The sequence below is a fragment of the Peromyscus californicus genome, unplaced genomic scaffold (assembly GCF_007827085.1).
Source record: "Peromyscus californicus insignis strain IS unplaced genomic scaffold, ASM782708v3 Scaffold_16__1_contigs__length_79575227, whole genome shotgun sequence".
Taxonomy (NCBI): Eukaryota; Metazoa; Chordata; class Mammalia; order Rodentia; family Cricetidae; genus Peromyscus; species Peromyscus californicus.
Window position 1 is genome coordinate 54,914,015 of NW_026294458.1, and position 15,712 is coordinate 54,929,726.

The following is a 15,712-nucleotide window of genomic DNA, read 5'->3' on the forward strand; positions in this document are numbered from 1 at the left end:
TGGAACTAAAATGTCCCTCTACATTTAGACAGAATTCTAGGTCAGCAGTCTCCTCTTTCTGTACTCTTGCTTGCAAGAGATCCTGACAAAAGAATTGAGCGAGACTGTCACCAGTCCTGTGAAAATGAACCCCTGACTGGCCCTGCAGCCTCCTACCATATGTAAATCTTCTCGGCCATTGTCATCTGTACCTTTTTAAGCCCCAGACATGTGTTCTGTCGGTGGCCCTGCCTGTGAAATCGCGAAGAAGGGCTCCGGGCCAACGCAAAGACAGTGTGGCTCATTATGTATACAAAGTGGAACAATAGCAGACACATGCTGGCCAGATGACCCTCTGACTCAGAGTAAGGAAGAGAAGGGGCTTGGGGGAAGTGGCTTGGGGAGGGAGGAGGGTACCCTTGGAGACTGGTTTGGAAATCTGACTTGAGTTAGGAAACATAGCTAAGTGATATCTAAATGTGGAGTCCCTTGCACCTTCTGCCTGAGGGACCTCCATCAACAACGTGATTGTGTAAGTATCCATCCATTGTTTCCAGTGGCAGCGAAGTGCCCTAGCCGGATAATTGTAGCAGGTTAATGCTCTCTATTGTCTCGGGATCTAAAGATGTGACCCAAAACTCTCCTTGCTCTCCAAAGCATTCCTTTCCTCTACTAATGTCCTTTGAGCATGCCAGTAAACACCTACGTGCATTCCCCAGAGCTATCCAACTAATACCATTGTCTTTCCAATTAGCTGCTGTTGAGACAGAACTCATGGAACATAATTATGAATGTGACTTCCTGAGCCCTTGATTCTGAGTTCCTCACTTGGGCATTTTTTTTTTGAATTCTTTTTCTATGCATTTTTTTTAAAAAGTACATTGTGCCATCTTTAATTTCTTATGCCAAAAATAAAAAATAATGGCAGTGACTTTAATGAACTAAGATACGGCGTATTTTAAAGACATCAGTGCATAGTGCCCATTTGCCTATACAACGTCAAGCCCAAGTGTGACGTTTGGATACTAGTGAGGATTTTTGGTATGGCCTCACTGCGTTTCTGTTGGTGGGATGTGCATTCCAGTCTACACCCATTCCCACAAATCCCCATCATCAGCAAGCACACAGAGTGTTAGCTGTGTTATTGGAAGATCTGGGAATCAAGTTGGGTTTGGGTGGGTACACCCGCTGAGTGCTCGCCTATCTTTATTTGTTCTTTATCTTCACAAACGGGTTAGCAAACCTATCTCCACTGGCCTTTTCTCTTTCCCCGTGTCCTTGTAATCACAAATTAATGTCCAGGCGCTCCATTCCTGCTTAAATAGCTTTAGTTTGAAATGCACCTCTTTTTTGTATTTTGTGAGGACTTGTTACTATTGGGGATTTTTTTTTTTTAATGTAGCAAAATTATATTGACTTTGAAAAGATCTGAGTGGAAAAAATCACAATAGAATTCTTACGACAGTTCTGCTGTGTATAAATTGAGGGTGCGGTGAGGGTTTTGTTGCTCTTCTTTCTAGTATGCTAGTACTAAGTGCTTTGCAAAGAAGTGGGCATGCTACAGCCTTCCAGCATGTTCCCGTCAAAGCTCAGATCCTAACATCAATTTCCTATTGATGTATATATAAATGGAAAATATACTTTAGCAGTTTTGATACATGATAAGTAATCAATATTCTAGCTTATTTCCCTAAAGAATTGTTGAAAGCAATCTTTAATCTGAAAAGAAGGAATTTTCCTGCTGTCCTTATTAGGGCCGCATTTTTACTTGAAGTTGAAGGGGTGAGATTGGAAAATCATCTTGTCTCCTCCCTCTATGAAATAGCATGGAAATTGCTGTGGTGCCAGCCGACACCCAGCAAAGAGAGAAGATGGGGAAGTGGGGGAGGCCAGACTGCTACTTTTGAGGTCTGCAGTTCAATTTCAGGCATTATTGATTAGATTAAGATTTATAACTGCAGAGAGAGTGAAGGGGGGGTGGCTGTTATTGTTCTTTTGTTCAGCTTCTAGGATGGCATTTAAAAGATGTTCTGTCTGCTCCTAGAAAGCTTCTAAATATAAAGTATCATAGAGAAATTGGAGTTTGAGCTGCACATCTTTTCCTATCCATTCACAAATTTTTATGATGATCAAAAACAATAAAAAAAAAAAAACATGTTTCTCTGTTACTGTGCTGCCAGGCATTTCTCATCAGTAAAGCGGTATGATTTGCGTGATTCTCTCTCTCTCTTCCTCCCTCCCTCTCTCTCTCCTCCTCTCTCTCTCTCTCTCTCTCTCTCTCTCTCTCTCTCTCTCTCTCTCTCTCTCTCCCTCGCTCTCTCCCCTTTCCAGTAATGAACACTCCACTGCACCTATTATTCCACTTACTAAGCATTTACTTTCAGATGTCTAGATAAGGTTCCAGCACAGCCCTGATAATACTTGTTTAAGAATCCATCATCCAGTGTTTGGAAATGATTAATAGCGGAGGATTTCTGTTTGTACTAAAGCCGTGGGCAGACTCCGTGTTACTAAACGCAAGGTCATTCGCAGGCTAACCCAGACAATTCCCCTCCTGAGAGTATTAGAATGTCAGACACTTCAGAATGGTACCTGTAGAGACAAGCTGCTTTTTTTTTTTTTTTTTTTTAGACTTCAGACTTGGTGTTCTTCATATATATCAGCGTGTCAAACCTACTGGCTTGGTTATTTACATTTGTGTTATGTTCAGCTGTCTGCTTGATTTATACTAATGTGATATGTCCCCCTTCTCTCTTCAGCTTAATAACTAGTTTCTGTTTTGTTTTGATTTTTCAGTCCCGTCCTTTACCTTCACACCAACAGGTATCTATTTGTACTTACCCTCCCCTTTCCGTGTGTTAGTTTGGCGTGTGACATGCTGTTATGTCTCTGGTTTCAGTTCATTCTGAACAGTAACTTGGGGAAGGGACTGACACAGAATACAGTGTTTCACTTACTCACGCCAGGCATGCATCTGAAGTAGAAATGAATGGTTGCTGTTGTTTTTCATCTGCTTAACGCAGTTACACATTCTGCACGCCACATTGTGTCTCAGCCTGTGTGCATGTGCCTCCATTAAACAAGAACACTTTTCCTACCCTGGGCATGATTTAACGCACTAATTGTCTCACGGATTAGTTCACACTAGGCAATGCATCTTCCTTCCCTGGACCACAGCTTTCAAGTTTTCCAACAACAGGGGAAAAAAAAAAAAAAAAAAAGCTCTCCTTTTTAGTTCTCTGTCCATAGAATTAATATTCTCAGAGGCACCCCGAATCTCCGTCCCACATGAGCAGTGAACTCCACTTCCGACAAGTCGGAGTCCTCGTCTTGGTTCTGTTCAGCTTCTTTCAGAACATACCCTCCTCTCACGTCACCTCCAGTCAAAGATGTCCCTGTAGTTATGTGTCCTCAGTTCTAATCCAGTTATTGGGATCACTGGGCACAGTTATCTCTCCCGAGCAGACTTCCAGTGTGGAGTTTTTCTAAGTAGCAGAAACTTGGCAGCTTTTAAAAACACATTTCTTCTTAGAAAATGTGTCTGTATTTACAGGAAAGCTAATCTTCTTAACTCCTTGCCTAACTATGTATAAGTCGTTTTTTTGGTTTTTTTTTTTTTTTTTTTTTTTTTTGGTTTTTTTGTTTTTTGTTCTGGCCAAAATAAAATGGATTAATCCCTAAATGGCATTAAAATATTTTTTCATCATATCTGATAAAAATATAATGTCTGATAGAAATATAATGTGAAAAGGTTTTCACAAGCCACATATAAAATAGGTCACATTAATTGTCACAACTTGGAATAAGTCTTTGTGTGTGGAAAAAAAGGTTTATTTGAGCATGTGTCTTTTCTTTACTTCTGTGCCTTCTTCTGGGGAAACAATCTACCAAGTTTTCTTGCACTCTGAATTTAAGATTATATATACAAAAATCATAGAATTAAGTTAAGTGGTAAGAAATTCTAAAGAAATCTATAGAGATGATAATGTACACATACAAATGAGTTGTGCTTAGTAATAGTGTACTGAAATTTTAATTTTGCTTTTTGCAATCATATTTAGACACGAAAAAATTAGGAATGAGGTATAGTTTGTCTAAAAACCATCTTCTAAAATAATCCTAGATGGAGCAAAAATCTACTCCATCTTGCAGTGGTTTATAGAGTTTCTAGGTAGGAAAGGAGACAGAATGACACTTTGGAAAGATATTCATGAATAGGATGACTCCTGCTATATAAACATGTCTATTAATTGTTCTCTCTCTCTCTCTTTTTATTGTAACATTCTAGTAACTTATCAAAGAGGAGGCGAAGCCGTCAGCAGTGGAGGGAGGTAATTATCTTACTTGTTTTTTTAGATCCGAAGGGGAATTCCAGCCCTTTCTTGTCTTCTCAGTGACACTGCTTCCTTTGTTCAAAGAGTAAGCTCCCATGTGAAATTTGTTCCAATACTTTGGAGAGATCTCTCCCTTCAGCTGTATGTACTCTTCCAACCAAGGGGTTTATAGTTATTGGTATGAATGGTTGCATTTTAGACCTTGACCACGAGAGGGAGCACTTCACCCGAGAAAAACAGACTTGCTGATTTAGCAGATGATTACAAGGAGTTAAAGTGATTAAGCTGTGGCACTTAGAAAGATTAAGAAATATAGCTAGTTAACAGACACTATCAAAGAAAGGCGTTCACTTGGAAACCTGCTGAATGCGGCAGTTGCTCGGAAGTTGTGGGTGCTGTTTGTTCTTGGTAAGAATTTAGCGTAATTCACATCCACATTTGGAGGGAAATACATTGAAAGGACGGGATCTAGGTAGCTTGCTAACAAAGAGATTTTTCACCTCTAATTAAAATGAACCTCAATTCCACATTTATGGTTTTTTTGGGGGCTTATTATTATTCAGTGAATTGTAATATATTCACAGAGAAATCACAAACCGAGGCGGCAAGAAGCTTAAAGGGGCCAACACAGGTGTAAATCACAGGACACAGGCTTAAATATTTTCCACAATAAGTGATTTATTTTCACCACCACCCCCCAAAAACAATCCAATAACATCAAGATGATGGGGGGGGGGCAGGGAAGAAAAGGAAAATAAAAAAAAATACCTTCCAACAGAAACTATTTGATAATCCCAATTTGTTTAACTTACTGAGTACCTTTCTGTGTCTCGTTGAAATCTGTGGTTAACTACCGAACAGTGAAAAATGAATAAAGTATTATTCCCAATTCCAAGGCACGTCTGATAGGAACGTTATTGAACTTGCTGTATAACAAAGAGTGATTTGGAAGAAGAAGTTGCCTGCCTCTAGCCAAGGCTTTGCAAATGTGGCAATAGGCACTAATCTTTTCATTCCTGGATACCATTAACTTCTTGTTTTCATACCTGTGAAACAAAAGCCAGCCTCCAAAACACTCCCAAAGCTACTAAGTCTGCATAAAAAAATAAATCCACTAGATTCGAGAATTAAACCACAGCCTGTTTTGGCATCCTGGGGAATTCCATGTCAGGCACAGCCCAGGCATTCCTGAATGAGCCTCTGGCACAGGGATATTTCCTCTTAGGTAAATCTGGAATGCCTGATGACTTAGCCACCACCTTTTGTGTGTGTGCTTAAGACTGCAGACTTCAGGGATCTTGGCAGTGGCCTCTGTGCATGGACGTGTGTGCACATGCTCACACACACATGCATAAGAATAAAATATAAGCCTCATTCCTTTGCTAAAACCTTGACAACCTACGGAAACAAAATTCTCGTGTGGGAAACAATGGCAGAAATGCATAAGAAGCACTAAATGGGTCTTCTGTTGTGAGTGAAGAATTGTGAGGTTCTTAAATTCTCTATTTTCGAATTTGCCAGCAATGAAGACATAGCTGTTTAAATTTAAAAACAGATGCCTAGCCATGAAGTAGATTTATTTCCATTCCTCAGTAGAAATTGTCATTGTCCCCAATGAGGAAAGGTGCAGGAATGTTGGTGAGGATATGGTTCAATGAAAATTTCAGAATTATAACTCAGGATGACTGGGGTTTTTTTTATTATTGTTGTGTTGTTTTGTTTTCACACAATTTTACACATGTTGGTTCATTAACTAGAATAAACTTGTACTACTCAGCAGCCACCATGGGTAAAAATCCCCACCCTGGATTTTAAAATATAATGAGAAAGACAAGATGCATATTAAAGAAGATGAGCGCTTTTCAAAATCTGCTATGTGGTAGTAGCAGTTGCTAATCATTTGGGGGAGCATAAAACAGGATAAGAACAATAGTTCATTGGGACACAGCGTCATTCCTATCCAAGGGATGGCTGTGCAGTGTATGTTTGCCCATGCTCGTGTGTGCACACATGTATGTGTGTTTGTATGTTTTGTGTTGAAGGGACAGAGAATGCATACTGTGTCAAACTTCTCCGCCAAGTTCTCTTTGTCCATCTCTTCAGCCCTGGTGTTCTTCATCTGTCTCAGATGCTGGATCGTCAATGGACCTGGTGCATCACTAGGTTAATGACCGCTCAGGCAAAGTCTTCTAGTCAGATGATTTCCCCTCCTGTATCTATGGGTGCCTTTGTCCAGCCATCTCTTCCCGCGTTCACTGCCTCTCATGTTATTTGTCTGGAAGCGCTAGTTTACCCTCATGGCCGCATCTGGAAGAAAAACCCCAGACAGTCCAGCTGCATCTTGTTTCATTAAAACTGTGCCTGCAAATTCTCTGCCAGTTTAGGCAAGAATGATCTTTGGGATGTGTATTAATCATGTCCTGAAGAAACTGTTACCAGCCGGCCCCTTGTTCCACATGTAATATATTTCAAACCCAAATTTAGCATAACACGTAAAGCCCACAGATCCTTGTATTGCCATGCCATACCAGCTTGCCTATATTACATTGTCTTCTGTGCACACTGGATCGTGACGTTGCACACAGTTTATTGGATTAGTCCAAAGATAGCTTTCTACCTACCATCCCTTATCAGTTTACCCAATCTCACTTTTTGATAGTTTCCCGTGAAATATGTACCATGGAACTATCTCAGGTAAGCATGAGGTAAATCGCCCCCCCCCCCTTTTTTTTTTAAATCAGGCGTCACTATTTGTAGCTTTTAGACCACACCCAACCTGCTGTCGAGATGGATCTATTATTGAAAGCATGCCACTGGCCTTGCAAAAGAGCTAACTTGTGTTCCCAGTCCTCACACCAGCTGGTGTACAACCGCTTATAGCTCTAGCTGCAGGGGATCAGACACCCTCCTCTGGGTTCTAAAGGCACGGTGTGCATACTCTCACAGAGGTACACACATACATGTGATTTTTAAAAGTTTAAAAAAATGCATTTTTCTCCATGCTGTCTATAGCTGCTTCTGAGCTGCTGGCAGAATTAAGTGGTTACCACAAGACTATCGAGCACAAAAAACCTTCAGTGGTTACTGTTTAGACTTTGACAGAAGAGCCTATTAACGCTCGGTGTGTATAACTACATGTGATGATAAAATGGGAAATCCTGGTCTGTAATGAATACACAGTTTATGATTGATACATGAATGGATGTGAGTGTATATGTTTGTGGAGGAGGCATTTGTGTATACAGTCATGTGCATGGGGGCCAAAGGTACCCCTCTATTATTTGGGACTGGATTTTTTTTTCCACTTTATAAAAGAAGAGGCTCTGTAAAAATCTTAGAGTTCTTCACGCTGTAGATTTAGTTATCCCTTAGAGAAAAAGAACGAGTGTTGTGGTTCAAGCAGGAGACCTGCTCCCAACATGCAAAGGACAAGGAGTGTGTGGTAATCCAGAAGGAGCACCACGGTGTTCGATAGCTGTCCCTCCTCATTTGTTTCCCAAGCTTCAGACATTCCAGTTGCCTCTTCCAAGAGAACCTACTTAAAGTCCAAACCACAGCCTAAACTAGGAAAAACTAGGGAAACCTGAGGGAGGGTGTGTGAAGGTCAGCCTAGCCTGGGAAAGAATGCCAATACCGCATTTCCTGTCGGGGAAGAACACACAGAAGCGGATAGAACCCACATCTTGCTTCTCTTAAAAACACTGGCAACTCTGAGACATTTCCTAGGGCTTTGAAACTCATTCACCCAGTCAGTGGGGAAGAGACCCAGCCAATAGGATGGCAGCCTTCACTACTGGGATGCTGTATGATTTTTCCACAGCTCCTAGACTCCATGGTATTTATGTTGTGGTTTATCAATTCAAATAAGTGTTCTTGGAGTGAGAGAGAGGAATATCTGAAGTAATGGAAAAGGAAAGCAATTGACATGTAATTTTTAGAGCACATTTGGGTTTTTGTTTGTTTCATTGGTTGGTTTTTTTGCGGGGGGGGGGGGGGGGGTTGTTTGTTTTGTTGTGACTCAAATGAATCCTCTTAATATATGAATAGATGCAATCATATAAAGTTATTTCTAACATGCTGCAGCCAGTCAACACTTATGCTTTGCTCCTGTTGGGTAACTAAAGTTAACACATGAGATCGATAAGCTAAAATGTATCAGCATAGCCCTTGGAATTGTTAGTTGCAAAAGACACCCACGCCCTTATGAGAGCAGCTGTGGGTGTTGCTTGCCTCTTCCACCGAGACCTCTGGAATACACACCTGGCACTTTACGCCTCATCGTGGGACAATAGTCGTGTTTTACCTGCTCCCTGAGAGTAATTTTCATTCCAAACTCAAGTCTAAACAGAAGCCCGAGGAGGTGCCATTTGTTGATCTTGCTTCCTGCTGGAAATCACCCATCTATATGAGAAGTTCACTAAGCCTCTGATGATATCAAAGCACTCCCTGTAAGAGTGTTTTTTCAGAGGGAATCACAGTAGCATAAAAACACTGTCTGTTCCTTTTGAAACATGCAAGGCAGCCTGGGAATTTTCCACCTGACCTACACTTCATGTATACCACAGTATCTCTGTAGTGCCGACCACAGACACTCTGTTCTTAATAGCTTCAACAGTGGTAGCGCTCTAGGCTTAAGTTCCCAGGAAATAAACTAAGAAAGGTAAAGATTACTCACTGCAGATTTTCTATCACTAACGTCTTTTGCAATCCCCAAATATCCATACCCCAACTTACGTTTCAATGTTTAGAACTTCAACAGTCCAGCAACATTGCTCTTCACAGTATGTTTCTATCAACAGTTTTAATCATTAAACAGGCCAATTTTAACAGCTTTATTGAGACTATAAAACATTTTCTTCACTCTTCCTGTTACCAAGTGTTTGGGAACATGAGAGGATTCCCACATGTTTCTGTGTGTGTTTATAACATGCCACACCAGGGTGTGGACACTGGGACCATGGCTCATGTTTGAAGCTCAGCTCTGTCACTCACTCACTGGGCACACAAGTATCCAAACCTCTCTCACATGCCCCGGTTTGCTCTTCTGCAAAATCTGGGTAATAGCAGTCTCAATCCGTAAAACGATGATGTTTAAATGGGTGGCTCCATTTAAAGAACTCAGAACAAAGCTTTACACGTTATAAGCAGGGAGTAAATTCTCCTTTTAACTGAGTAAGTATATGCTCCCATATGGACACAGCTACAAGAATTATCAATCCATATGCTTCCAAAATGAACTAGCCCTCACGTGAACATCATTTGCACAACAAGGTAGACACTTTTAACAACATATGTGACCAAATAAAAACAAGCCATAGAGTGGGATAGATGAAGTTCGTGCTTCCCAGCTCAGTGAGAAGTGTGGTGGTTGTACTTCAGCGAGGACAACCAAAACTCTGGCATTGTCTATAGTGCCAGCGTGTCCCGTTGTGGAGGGCACAGCAGATCTCTTTATCTCTTCTGCTGAGTTGAAGCGGGGTCGGTGTTGACAAAGTACACAGCCTGCGGTTTGATTCCTTGGCATGAGTGTTCTGGGTCAGCCATTCATTGGTGCACATGCACTCTGCCTCCCCGGAGGGGACGCGGATTAGCATTAGTTGTATGGAGGGGGCACTGATATTCCTTTGTGTCAACATCTTTGTCTTATCAGATCTTATTCATTAGCTTCCCATTATGCAGGGACTTGGGCACTTGAAGCTTCATTGGGGGACAATATTACATTACCCCTCTGAGTTGACAAGCTTACAGAACAGCATGCTGATACAGGATGCACCACTGCAACGCTGATGTGACAGTGTACAAGATGCCCTAGAGCCCCACACTCATTCTGAAGGAAGTAGGACTTTGAAGAAAAATATGCAAGGATGCTTTATAAGAAAGATCAATTTGTTCAATTATTTACTGTTCTGTTTTCTAATGAAGCCATTTCAATGGGTCAAAAAATGAAGTCCAGCAATTGACCCTGCCTTTGTACTCAAGATTCTCCACTGATCATTTCAGAGTCTGTATTTGATTTTTTAATCACCATGACATAAAGGGAGATGAAAGTTGCCGACAGTAAGATTTTTAACTCTGAAATACTGCTTTCCAGATTTATGGATGTGTCCACATAGATACCTCGAAGAACATGGCATTGCGATTGCCTGTCTGTCAAATAGAATTCACTATAGCATCATTTGGTATAGCTCACTATATTATGGCAAGATTAATGAAGTAAAACATTTGCTGGAATCCTGAATAAGAATCATTTTCTAGTCCTAACCACCGGCTTTTCTGCGTTGTTTTCCTTTAGGCCGGGACTTCTCAACATCAGTGAGCCTGCCACACAGCCTTGGCTGGCAGACACGTGGCCCAACACTGGCAACCATCACAATGACTGCTCCATCAACTGCTGCACAGCGAGCAATGGGAACAGCGACAGTAACCTGACAACCTACAGTCGCCCAGGTTAGGGACGCAGCTAGAGCTGAAAGTATATCCGCCTTACAAGGAGTTAGCCAGGAACAACCAACCATGTGTCCTTCCTCAGTGAGAAGGAAACTGGTCAACGATCTTAGGAAGTCGTGAATATGCAACAATGCAGCTTGGTCAAATATTTTCTCCATTCCCTAAACATCCGTACTTCTCTGTCCATCATTTCCAAAGGACAGAATACACAAATTCTAGAATAAGGGAAAATGAAATTATGAAAAAGTCAGAGTGTTTTTAATTCTGATTTTTATTATGACTAGGTAAAGGCCAATAAAGAAAACCAGATTCTTACTGGCAACAACAGTGATAATGACCAACAGTAACCAATCATAGCAAAACTTTTCAATGAGCTAAATTTTTAAATCAGATTTTATAATAGAAAAACAAATCCGAAGGCTACAGGGGTACTCATTGGTGTACACACATATAAACACACGAGCAGCAGTGTCTGCCTACATTGATTGTGCATTGTGTAAGCCTTGTGTCACCTAAAACATCAGAGAAGAACAAACGGATGTGGAATTTGCAAGGTAAAGAAGGAAAGTTAAAATTGCTCCTTACAAATCAAAACAAGAAAGTCCCAATAGTCACAAAATTTGAAGCTAAAATAATTGCAAAGAACCAAAAGGTGTGACTGTGGAAGTGGAAGCTGCATGGGCTTAAAAAAAAAAAAAAAAAAGGAGAGACAGAAAGTAGGCCGTAGATGAATATGCTATAAATTGTGAGAAAAATCAGTGATCTCTGTGTCTACCCCTAAAGTAATCCTAGGTCTCATTCACTGCATGTAGATGTTCCATATCCATGCAACAAGTCCGTGGCCTCTAGAGCTCCATGCTCAAATGGCCTAGACTGATAGCCCCACAACCCTACCTAAAAGACAGTGTCCACACTAACAGGAAGGAGTCAATGCTGGCGACCCCATGATATACAGAGCTACGCTGCCCAATAGGAGAGCCACAGATGGCTTTTACAATTCCAATTGATAGAATGTTTCCTCATGCGTGCTAGCCACATTTCAAGTGCTTTGTAGTCAAGTGTAACCAGTGGTTGTTATATTGCCAATGTAGGGTAAGGGAGGCGGGGCAAGATTAGAAACAACCTATTTCATAAAACTCATATAGAAAGATTGCCAAAACATGATGAGGTTTCCAAAACCATATTGCTTTTGTTGTATTTCTTACTCACTACTAAGCAGAACCTAATGCCTAGATATTAAAGGTGGAATTACTACAGGCCAGATGAACTGAACATCCGTGCTCCGTGGTGTATAACAGATATGCAGAGTGGTTGAATTCAGTAGGATAGGGAAATTGCAAGTTCTTAAGATTATGCTCCTGATTGCCTCGTAAGTAGCCAGCATGTTAATTTCTCACTTTTAAAGATGTCCCATTGAAAGCTAATTCTCCAAGAAACCTTTTAATGTTGGTGCCACTTTTGAGCAACATGAATAAAACAATGTTATTCCTTCATGGTAACTTTTCAATTTAAAATGTTTTAACTCAAAATATAACTCTATCTCTTCCTGTTGTTTTAATAGTTTGAAATGCAGGCTTTAAACACATCTATGTCTATGTTATTGAGTTTCTAATTATCGTAATGAAGGTAGAATTAGCATGGAAATGAGATGTTAGAAATATTAGATATTATTTCTGTCTTTATTTGATTAAAAGACCCTGGTGACCATGATTCATTTTGTCATCATTATTGTCATTTTAGACTTCATGGGGTGTCATTATGAAACCATGAACAATGGTTCTGTACCATCCTTCCCGGATAATGATTATCCTGTTTGTCTAAATCACGAACTAATAAAATCCTCCTGAGCACTATTTGCTATTACTTTTCCCTATCCCTCTTAGCTCTGAATAGAAGCATTTTATAAAAAATTGAAATATCAGGTCTTTGATAGTGCAGTATTTACTGTATTTACCCCTGGTCTGAGTCCTGAACTTATTTGCTTAGTTCTGTTGTTTTGATAGCTAACTAGTAGCTTCAAATAGGTCAGTAACCTGAGACGAGGAATTGTGAAGTTGACCCGTGCACATGTGCATATATATTGTTGTAGTGGAATTCCTATGATGGAGTTGTTTAAGGAAAGCTATGTTGACGTGAGTCAGACATGACATTAACAGAGGTTCCAAATGATTTGGTTCCTACACAAAAGCTTATGGATATTCTCAGTTCCTCAAATTTTGGTTTCCTTGGAAAGCTCTGTTCATCTTAGGTACACTTGTACTTTGTAGACCAATTTCATTATAACTCGGGAAGCTTCTTAGAGAAGGCAATTTAAGACGAATAACCATGCAGAATGACTTTTTCCTTTTCCTCTCCGTTGCACATAGCTGATTGTATAGCAAATTATAACAGCCAACTGGATAACAAACAAACAAATCTGATGCTCCCTGAGTCAACTGTTTATGGTGATGTGGACCTTAGTAACAAAATCAATGAGATGAAAACCTTCAATAGCCCAAATCTGAAGGACGGGCGTTTTGTCAATCCATCAGGGCAGCCCACCCCCTATGCCACTACGCAGCTCATCCAGGCCAACCTCAGCAACAATATGAACAACGGCAGCGGCGGCGGTGGGGACTCCAGCGAGAAACACTGGAAGCCTCCAGGTCAGCAGAAACAGGAAGTGGCACCCATTCAGTATAACATCATGGAGCAAAACAAGCTGAACAAAGGTAAAGGGCTTTGCATGTGTCCCCACCCCTCTCTGCCGTGATACCCTTAACCCTGGCGCTGGCTGAAAACTGCTCCGTGACTACCAAGCCAAATTTTCCCTTTGATGACTGAAGGGATGCTTGTCTCGTTGGCTTCAAAATTTCCAGTGTCAAAGAGTTAATTAGCACAACAATAACCTTGGAAAATTGATTTTATAATAATATATAAGTATTTTCAAATGGTTTGGAGATTAATTTAAATTTAATAGTAGGTGAGGGATTGCTTAGGACATGCAATCTTTTATTCATAAGGCAGATGTACAGTCATCACAATACCTCACATTCTCAATAAATAGACTATTCCATCCTTTCCACTTGAGGATGGAAGATAATTGCTTCTACATGGTCATAGAAACGAATGGCATTTTTCTATCAAACTGAAGAAAAATAATTAAATTAAACTTGAACTGGAGAAGTGGTTCAATTTCTTGTAGCACTTCATGTGGCCCTCTGACTGCTATAATGTATAATTCTAGGACCTAAATTTCTGTGGTTGACCTGATTGAAGTCTGTCAGTATAGAACCTAAAATAAATTGAGTTTAATATTAACTTAAAGCACCAGAATGATATTGTATGGCCTGAGGGGAATGGCTCGGTATTGTAATGTGTGGGTTGGAAAGAGATAGGTAGTTGATTTCTTTGTGCTTCTTCAGGCTACTGCCATAACAACATGATTTGCAAAGTTGTACCTCTAGGAAAAACAAGATTGCTCTAATTTGAATAGATGGGACAATGTTGTGCAAATACACAGGTAAAAGATGCATTTTGCTCTAAGTAATTATAGACAAGGATTTATTTTCTTGAGGCTTACAACTCGAAATTATCAAAGGGTAATTTAAGCATTTCATTTCATTAAATCCATGCTATATATTTTAATTTCATAATAAAGTCATGTAACCTTTTCCCAAGTTTAAGGAAGCACTTGATTGATATAATAACCCAATTTAATGAAATTCATTAAGACTCCTGCATAAGTTCATGACAAATACTGTCGAGGATAGGACAGTTTCTGTAGTCGTGGAGTTCACTGTGGTGGATCAAACTCTTGTGACATTTTTCTGTCACATTATGTGCTTTTACTCTGAGCCTTGGAAAGGTCTGGAAGGCCTGTGTACAAATAGTTTAGGACGCCTGCTCATTTATACTGTTTGAGGTCAAATTGAGTACGTGAAAATATAATAAAGACTCAGGAATGCAAATAGACGAACAAATTAGGGTTGCCTGTGTGCCTGTCTGTGGCAGGCTTATGGTTTGCACTGTCACCTCTGCCCAAGCAAGCAGAAGTCTTTCTGGGCTGGATTGAGATCCGGTGTTTTCTTATCGGGGAATGTGTTTTTTACCAGATACAATGTTGCTGACTTGTTTCAGTGTTGTTACTATGTAACAAGAGTTGTGTATGTAGCTAATCTGCTAAATCTGTTACCGTTTGAAGCTAGGCTAAAAAGCACGGTTGGTGTGTGCTTAAGCCGAGAGGCAACCTCAGAGAATGAGCAAAGGTTTCGGTCTGGGTGCGCTTGGCATGTGTCTTGGTTTACAATACCTCTACTTCTCTGCCCGCAGGGGACGAGGGGTTGGGGGGGGGGGGGGTTGGGGAGGGGAGGTGGGGGGTGGGAAGTGGGAGGGAGGGAGGGATAGATAGTACACGAGTATACTATTCTGGGCATCCAGCTGAATCCAAGTCCGTAAGCATATGAAACATACAAAGCTGTGCCCACATTCCTTGTTATCATATCGAAAAACACATACATGTATGTGTCCACTTCAGCTAGAAGCTTTTCCCCTATCCTGATAATCTGAAGAGAAAAACAAAATGAAACCAGACGAGGAAACGATCCAGCTGGCTTCTTCAGTTGCTCAGAAATAGAAGCCAAACAAACGTGAAATAACAGAGAGGAAATAAACAATTATTTTTTTTTTCTATCTGAAATGTCTAGATTATCGGGCAAATGATACAATCCCCCCAACCATTCCGTACAACCAGTCCTATGACCAGAACACAGGAGGTTCTTACAACAGCTCAGATCGGGGCAGTAGTACGTCTGGTAAGTAAAAAAAAAGACACGAGCCAATGTCAGCCTTTCGCTTAAAGAGAAATACTGAACAGAGCATTAATGAGCTAGCTGTTGTACTGAAGTGACGCGTCTCATCACTTTGTATCCGAGGCGTCCCAGACACAGGTCTGGTCTGCCATTTAAAGCTCT

The 15,712-nt window shown here is 40.6% G+C and overlaps 1 protein-coding gene across 10 annotated transcripts in view; it reads left to right on the plus strand.

Annotated features, from left to right (window-relative positions):
- Robo1 (roundabout guidance receptor 1) overlaps positions 1–15,712 on the plus strand; it is a 1,006,112-nt gene that overhangs the window by 946,255 nt on the left and 44,145 nt on the right. For 5 of the 10 annotated variants that reach the window (XM_052740989.1, XM_052740992.1, XM_052740988.1 and 2 more), the window contains 5 exons: positions 2,776–2,802; positions 4,268–4,310; positions 10,606–10,760; positions 13,127–13,471; positions 15,446–15,553. In XM_052740989.1, the coding sequence (XP_052596949.1) occupies positions 2,776–2,802; positions 4,268–4,310; positions 10,606–10,760; positions 13,127–13,471; positions 15,446–15,553 (678 nt within the window). The remainder of the gene's footprint in view (positions 1–2,775; positions 2,803–4,267; positions 4,311–10,605; positions 10,761–13,126; positions 13,472–15,445; positions 15,554–15,712) is intronic. The other 5 variants (XM_052740990.1, XM_052740996.1, XM_052740995.1 and 2 more) reach the window with 3 other exon arrangements.